The sequence below is a fragment of the Triticum aestivum genome, chromosome 7A, assembly GCF_018294505.1.
Source record: "Triticum aestivum cultivar Chinese Spring chromosome 7A, IWGSC CS RefSeq v2.1, whole genome shotgun sequence".
Taxonomy (NCBI): domain Eukaryota; kingdom Viridiplantae; phylum Streptophyta; class Magnoliopsida; order Poales; family Poaceae; genus Triticum; species Triticum aestivum.
In genome coordinates this window covers 523168720-523177062 of record NC_057812.1, presented here as the reverse complement: position 1 = coordinate 523177062, position 8343 = coordinate 523168720, and the positions used below count along the sequence as shown (strand labels likewise).

Sequence of the window (8343 nt, the reverse complement as noted above, 5' to 3'; positions counted from 1 at the left end):
GCTGACGCAAGCCCTTCGATTCTCCCCCCCAAGGCCCGAGACGCCTTCTACGCGTGCGTGGAGAAGCACGCGGACAAGAAGCCCACCGAGATCGCCACCATGGGGCTCCTCTTCCCCGCCGACTGCAAGAAGTCCCGCGCCCAGTACGTCAGCAGCTGCCGCCCCTCCTGGGTAACTATTCTAATCCCCATCCGCCTCGCAGCCAGCCGCCAATCCCTCCATGATTCGCGTCTCTGCTTGCTTCTCCTAATAACAATTGGTTTCGGTTTCCTTCGCCAGGTGAGGCACTTCGACCGGCAGCACTGCGCCAAGAAGCGGGTGCAGAGGCTGCTCGACGGCGACGACGACGGCCGGGGTCCCATGTCGCTGCCCCAGCCCTACACGTTCAAGCAATAAGTGGCGCTGACGATGGGCCTGTCCTTTGTACGAACCAAATCCGGCCGAGATGGTATTGGTTTATTGTTCTCTAGTCAGCACTGTCGAGATGGATGCTTATCTGCTGCCTAGTATGTTGAGGAAACTGTGAATCTGTGACTTCGTAGCGATCATGACCGTTGTTGTAGTGCTCCTGTTATCCTAATGACCTCGGTACTCATGGCCTTCCATGCTTTGTTTCGATGGATGAAAGTTGAGATATGGAATAATATTGCGGAGGGAGGGTTATTGGCAGGCGCCATTTAGAATACATCCATAGCAAGTTTTCACCAGTTATTTTGCCACATATAAATTTAAGGGCAATATTGCTCGGTGCCGTCACAGTGATCACCAAACTGAAAAGTACCATCACGTGTATCACGACTCACGACAAACGTTGGTAGTCTCCACTTTATACCACTTCGGGATGGTAGGGCCATTTTCTTTCTTCTAACTTTTAAAATGCGTTATTCCTCTCTCTACAAAGTGGAACCTATAATTTTCATTTGAATTATAGAATGGCCTATACTGGTTCATGCACAAAAATGTTATTCTTAACTCCAAAATTTTGACCTGTATTTGAAAATTCCTACTTCCTAAGTGCTCACTTTATGGGTGACCTTCCATTGTTTGTATATATATGAAGTCACCATTGCCCCATCTCTGTTTCAGCATTGTTCAATTGACACCTCATTAACTAATCCTTATGAATTGTCTATATTTGAAAGTCATTGTCTTGTTCAGCGTTCCTTTTTTCTTTGAATAACCATCACAATGCTAAACAGATATACTCATCGAGTCAATGTAGCTTTTACTTGTGTGGCTATTTCTGTCTAGTTTTTCATTTTGTCAGAGAAGAATGCTTTGGTGATTTTGACTGTCATCAGATTATTCGAACAGATTATGCTGAATTAGAAATGAGTCACTTTTTAGCCCATCAAAATTCCATCTTAGCTTCCCTGGACCTTATTACGATATCATTTTAGAATGTTTGGGTCATCTTATGTGAGTCTGTAAAAGATCTAGTAGTGTGTGTCCAAAGGTATATCTGATTTCTGTTTGAGCCTTCGTTGGCCCTTTCTCTAAGTAGTTCTGTGTGCAGATGTTCTAGAATTAGATGATTGTTTTTCTTTGTAATTATTTAACATATTTATAGATAACCATCTTTTGATATGGGATAGATAAAAATAAGAACATATGTGTTAATTTGTACACAAGTGTACATGTTTATTTCTTAAATTAGTTGGTGTTGTGACCAGTAGTTCTGGATGGTAATTGTGCCCACAAGACCATTATTAAGAACTTATGCGTTAATTTGTACACACGTGTATATGTTTATTTCTAAAATTATTTAGTGTAATGACCAGTAAGTAGATAAGAATATGTAAACATCAGAATGTGATGAATGAATCAGCGAACAAGTAGTTATATGAATGTGGTAGGAGCTTGTACCCTACCAGGCCTGGGGCGTAAGCGGTAAGGGAAGGAGGGGGCTGGGCGCCGTCGCGGGAGATGAAGATGGCGGCAGCTAGGGTTAGAGGCGGCTAGGGTTCCGGCTCCCAGAGGAGCCGGGCAATAGGGATAATAATATTCTTATTGCTTAATTCCAAAAAGAGTCTTACAGCCTATATTTATAACCTAGATAACTTGCATAAGAATTAACCTAAGATAACTTGTGGGCTGAGATTGCCCGGTGGGCCTAGCTAAACCGGCCATAACACTTCTCCCCGCCTGCACAAACAGCTCGTCCTCGAGCTGTAAGGTGGGGAAGCGCTTGCGGAACTCCTTGAGGCGATCAACCAGCGTCAAACACCTTCTCGACAGCTGGGGCGGCCAGGTCGGCGGCGACTGCGTCCTCCGGAATGTAGTCTACAACCTCCAGGTAGAAGAGTCGTGGGCAGGCATGGCCGGGCGTGTAGGGCTCGTCGCAGTTGAAGCACAACCCTTGGCAGCGACGCTCGAGTAGCTCGGCTGAGGTGAGCCGGCGGAACGGGCGCGCCGCGGTCGCGGCGGGGGGTGCCGCAGAAGCCTGCGCAGGCCGATCATGCGCGGAATCCGGCCCGGGTAGCGACCCAGCGGTCTGGGACGGTGATTCCTGCTGAATGGCCACCACGTGGCGCTCGAACACGTGGGTGTAGTACATGGCCGACTGGAGATCCTGGGGTCCCCGAAGCTCCACGTCCACGCGGTTGTGATCCGGAAGTCCACCGATAAAGAGGTCGGCCTGCTGCCGCGCCGTCACACCCGACGCATGGCATGCCAGGGCCTGGAAACGGTCGGCGTAGTCTTGCACCGTGGAGGTGAAGGGAAGGCGGCCGAGCTCCGCCAGGCGGCTCCCGTGAACCGGAGGCCCAAAGCGAAGGAGGCAGAGCTCGCGGAAGCGCTCCCAAGGGGGCATGGTGCCCTCGTCCTGCTCGAGGGCGTAATACCAGGTCTGTGCCGCACCGCGGAGGTGGTACGAGGCGAGCCAGGTACGCTCCGATGCGAGGGTGCGTTGCCCGCGAAAGAACTGGTCGCACTGGTTGAGCCAGTTGAGGGGGTCCTTCGTGCCGTCATAGGTGGCGAAGTCAATCTTGGCGAACCGCGGCGGTGTCTGGGTCGGAGCGCCGTGTCGAGCTGGCTCAGAGGTGCGGAGCAGCGAGGCGGGTGGCGCCTAGTTGGAGTACTCCGGGTAGGGACCGGCGGAACCGGATGGCCCACCGAACTGCGGGAACGGAGTCGGCTGTTCGGGGGCCGTGGTGTAGACTGGCGATGGCGAAGACCCAACCGCCCACGCTGGGAGTGGCGACGGGGAGGGCGGGAACCGGACCTGATGGATCGGGAGGCCGGTCGGCGAGGGTGCCCCCGAGCTGGGCAGGGGCACCGCCGGTGGTTGCAGCGGCAGCAGCGGGGGCTGGACGGGGGCAGCGGCTGCCGGGAACGGCAACGGCTGCAGGTGCCAGAGGGGCGCCGTCGATGGTGGCGGCGGCAGATGCCACAGGCCCGCGGCGGCTGGTGGTGGCCCACTGGAGTTCCCCGTCTGGGACGGCAACAGCGGGGGCCCGCCGCCTGCGGGTGCGCCCGGGAACAGCCACGGCGCAGGGTGGCCGTAGGTGGCGATCGGCGCAGCCGGCGGAAGGCCGTACGCTCCTGCCATGTACTGGTGGTACTGGTTCATGTGGAGCCCTTGGATGGCCGTCACGAGTTGCTGCAGCGTGCTGGTCATCTGTTCCGGCGTGAAGACGGCGGTCGTCGGCAGCGCGGACGTGATGGGCGCCGGCGGCAGTGAGGAGCCCGCGGTGGTTACCTATATTTATAACCTAGATAACTTGCATAAGAATTAACCTAAGATAACTTGCATAAGAATTAACCTAAGATAACTTGTGGGCTAAGATTGCCCGGTGGGCCTAGCTAAACCGGCCATAATAGAATGGTTGTCTGGCTTTCTGTGTGACTTGATGAACAAGTAGTATTTTGAGCTTGGTTTTAATAATGATTGTATTATTAGTTGGTCCGTTCTGTAATGCCTTCAGAGTAGTTTCACTATCATTTACCTTGTCATATTCACCTGGAAAAGTGGGGATGGCAGGGATGATGGTAGACTTCAAAGATAAGAAAATATGGACGGACTAACTAAAAGGGGTTCAAATAGTTAGTGAAATAGCAAATAATATGAGATGCAAATAGGTAGCTTTTGATAGAGAATTCTTTCAACTTGCACTTAATTAAATTTCCTTTAGTAAAATGATTAGGTTAAGTTTTGGCCTGAGATAATTTTATTTGAGGGAATTGAGCTTGAGTTTGGAACCTCGCATAAGTTTGATCTGAAGCTATGCTTGCAGCAAAAAGATCAATGCTCTATTTCTGAATGAAGTATGTCTTTCACACAGAACAAAGAACTACTCATTTCAATTTTGTGGGTCTTTTGTGCCATTTTATGTCATATCTAGGAATTTAATTAACTCAGATGATCTTGTAATCCTCTATAAGAGGTCTGTATTTATCTCTTATGGCGGGTTCTATGTGAACACTGATAGACTCGGTGATGGCATGTTCTTATTTTTGTGTTAGGTTAGGTTGGGTAAAGGTTTGTTGGTTTCTCCTGGTAATGATGTGGCATCACTCTGCTTAGTATCATACTGGATTCTAATTGTGCTCATTTCAGACTCCTTCATACTCTTCTACTCCCTCCGTAAACTAATATAAGAGTGTTTAGAATACTAAACTAGTGATCTAAACACTCTTATATTAGTTTACAGAGGGAGTATTTATTTTCATTTTTACAGTTCAGCACCTTTTTTTAAGTGATCATTGCCATGTTTGTTCCTTTTGTAAATGAGCTATCATGTCTGATGCAAGTTGCACAAGTAAACAGAGCAAAGTTTTGATGCTAAAAAAAACAGAGCAAAGTTTTAACACAGTGAGGCTACCAAACATGAATTGTTAGAAGTTCTTTTGATTCGTTCTGTAACCTAGGTCCTCTTCCTTATAAGAAAACATCATCTTCCTTATTTTATGTCATTGTGTATTCGATGTGGATTTTACAATGGTAAAAAGTTCTCGACGTGGATTTAGATGTATCTAGCTAGCCACTCAATGTATCATCAGTAGAGAACACCGGGTTCTGGTCATTTTCCCCAGGTTCATTAAATATAATTTGAGAAGAATAAACGGGCCACTTTATGACCCATCAAAGTTCTATCTCTGCTTCATTGGCCCCTTTGAGTAATCCTGGGATATTTTTAGCTTTTTGTTCTGTCTTTGTTAATTGCTATTTATCATGTCATATTCACCTCAAATAGGTGGGGTTGCAAGTGCTCCTGCTGTATTTATGTGCTGTTTGATTTGAGGGATAAGCTAATCCTTCATTTTATACTAGGCCTATGCTTGTGAAGTTGGGAGGTGGTAATTGGGCAACTCATTTCATTCCTCAAACCATACAAGGGGCAATTCATCACCCAGTTTAGTAAAAGAAAAGATAATATTTGATATGAATAGTGTGTTCTCACAGTGGATTATTTACTGTCCATATGGAAATTTAATACAAAAAACCTTGGGTAAATGAATATAGGTAACATCTTTTCTGAGGTAGTATAAGAATAGTTAGTTTTCTTGGGAGAAATTTGATCTTAAGCTATGATTGTGGCAAGTTGATCAAGTCAAATAAAGTCTGCCTTTCACTGTGTAAAATGTTGGGAGTCTCTGACTTCGGTATTACTTTGTTCCCATTTTACTTTATACTCCCTCCGTCCGGAAAAACTTGTCCCTCAAATGGATGTATCTAGCACCAACTTGGTGCTACATATATCCATTTGAGGGACTAGCTTTTTCGGACGGAGGGAGTATATGTGGTCTGTCTTCTGGGTTTTGATATATGTTGTCTGCTGGCCACATTTTGAACCGGGTTAGGCTGTGTAAGGTTTGTTTGATAAGTGGGGCCACCGCACTATTTAAGTACTATCATGGTTGATTCTACTCCCTCCGTTCCGAATTACTTGTCGCAGGTATGGATGTATCTAGATGTATTTTAGTTCCAGAAACATCCATTTCTGTGACAAGTAATATGAAACGGAGGGAGTAATAGCAGCTATTCCTTTTAAATTCTGTTGGCCGCGCCCGTGCCTTCTTTGTTTTACGATTCGACCTTGTTGTGTGTACTCCTAAATTGGCGATCCTGTAGCCTGTGATTTTACTGTCGTGATCAAATGAGGTTTCCCTACTGTGTTTTATAAAGCTGCTCCTGTGTCGGCATAACCCAGTGCTCCATTTCTTGGTGGCTGTTGTTTGAAAGCATTAGCTGCTTCTTTAGGCTAATAGGAGATTTATTCAATATTATAGCACCCACCAAGGAATGAAGGACGATCTAATTTGTCTGTCTTGCAGCTGAATTAATTAGTTGTAGAGACGATCATGTCAATGTGCTGTCAGTCACCTCCCTTCCCTATATATATAATAAACATGCTTAGGGCATACCCACAATGCATTATTCCTTTCGGCTCTATTCAAAGATGAAACTTTTCTGTCTCAAAAGAAAAAAAAGATGAAACTTTTGTTGCGCGCTGCACATGATCGATAATAAGGTCCACCTTACTTTCCTCCACCAGTACAACGAGGCACGGCCATGGCCCATGGATTTGGTCTCAAATCAGTAGGTATAGGTAGAGCACATGAACAAACATCGCGTGGAACATTACCAACCACAAGAGTACAATCATCAGAAGAATCCTGTAGCAATTACAGCGCACCTGGGGTGCTTCCCGGGATCATCACCAACCACAAAGCAGTGCACAGTGCAGAGTAACCACGTACGTATTTACATGCTCTCTTGCTACTGGTTGGTCTTCGATCATCATCGTATGCTACATGCGGATGTACAGCGGTCTGCAGAGCAAACCATGGAGGAACTACAGTTGCTTCTCGGACGAAGCATCCAAAGCGAACGTCGCGTCAGAAGCAGCGGCAGAGCATCTGCACCGGAAGAAGAGACAAGTAAATCCATGCCTGCCCCATTGCAAATCACATGCACGAAATGCAAGGTTTGGCCGTCAACCGGTGCTCACCTTCCTCCGCTTCCGCCACCGCCACCGCCGCTGCCGGCGCCGGGCCGACGACGCCGACGCCTGGGCGAGGAGCAGGACCTCAGGCCGCAGCACCAGCGGCGACCAGAGCCCGCTCCTCCCGTAGTCGAAGTCGAACTCGCTGGTGTCCGCGAACTTGCCCAGGAGCCCGTCCAAGACGTCCCTCGACACCAGCTGCACCACGAACCCGCCGCCGCCGCCGCTGTTGGTGATCACAGGCGACGGCTCCTCGGAGTCGGAGTCAGAGCAAACGCTGGTGATCTCCGGGGACCGGGAGGGCGGCGACGCCGGCATTGTCGCGCGCGGGCAGGGCAGCAGCTAGGAATAGGATGATCGAGCGGAGAAATACGCGGCCGGAGAACGGCTGGTGGGCTGTTGCACTTGCAGCATCGCCCTGTCCGCGGACAGGAAAGAAGAAAGAATTTCGCCGCGGATCCTGTGGAGGTTGGAGGGAGAAAATGACTCGGTTTGGACCCGCTCCCTGTTGGGATCGTGGCCGCCCGCAAGAGACAGCCGCGTCGAGGGGGGCCACGACTAGGCCATCTCCTCCTCCTCCCTTTCTTTAATGGCGGCAGGCCCTCTCCTCTCGCAACAAGCACAGCGCAGCTGATCTCTCTCTCGTCTCTCTCTGGCAACCGACCGCGCACCTCTCCGTCATGTGGCGATGCCTCCACGTAACATAACATAGGCCTCGCATCCATCTCATGCACCAGGACGATGCTGCGACGCAGAGAAGGTTCCGTGGCAACATGCCATGTTAACTCGAGCAGCAAAAGATCGTGCTCGTACGTACCTCTCTGGGCGGGCGCAGTACCACTGCTTGGTCTTTATTGGCAACCCCATACCCGATTGCTGCATAATTCGCCGCAATTATGGGCGGGTTTATTAGAACGGATCTTGATCCGGCACCCCGGCCGGCCGCGGGTTCGTTCGCCGAGATATACAGAGCAGTAGCAATGAAGCCGAGCTTTTCCGTATGGAACGTGGGGGAAGGGGATGCTACCAGCCGCAGGCAGGCAGGCAACGCTGGGACACCGTCGTGAGCCACCTACCATTAGACGGGCGACCTTTCCGAAACGGATCGATCCGGGCAGGTTGGTCCTTGAGGATTGATCGGGTCCATCCATGGTGGGGCTGATTAGATCCAAGATCTAATCAGTTTGGGTGGGGATCACGCCTCACCTCACGGCCACGGCCAAGAGAGAGCTTCCGGCTAATCTCTGTGCGCCCTTTTCAGCGGATAATCCCATCTGTCAACGCTCGATGGAGTAAAGAGGAATCGGCGTGGGGAGCATCGAGAGAGTGAGTGATGTGGCCACTTTGTGAGTGTGTGTTGCATTTGCACACTTCAGTTAATTTACTTAAAGAGATG

General features: G+C 49.4%; 2 protein-coding genes across 2 annotated transcripts in view; one reads left to right on the top strand and one right to left on the bottom strand.

Moving 5' to 3' along the window:
* LOC123151659 (uncharacterized) overlaps positions 1 to 685 on the top strand; it is a 1536-nt gene extending 851 nt beyond the window's left edge. The window contains exons 2-3 of the mRNA XM_044571336.1: positions 34 to 171; positions 280 to 685. Coding sequence (XP_044427271.1) covers positions 34 to 171; positions 280 to 396 — 255 coding nt within the window. The 3' untranslated portion in view covers positions 397 to 685. The remainder of the gene's footprint in view (positions 1 to 33; positions 172 to 279) is intronic.
* Positions 686 to 6552: 5867 nt separating this feature from the next.
* LOC123151658 (uncharacterized) lies at positions 6553 to 7983 on the bottom strand. The gene is made up of 2 exons (XM_044571335.1): positions 6954 to 7983; positions 6553 to 6861 (listed from the first exon to the last, which is right to left on the bottom strand). The coding sequence occupies exons 1-2, from the start codon at positions 7263 to 7265 to the stop codon at positions 6841 to 6843; spliced, it is 333 nt and encodes a 110-aa protein (XP_044427270.1). The 5' UTR covers positions 7266 to 7983; the 3' UTR covers positions 6553 to 6840.
* Positions 7984 to 8343: the final 360 nt, after the last annotated feature.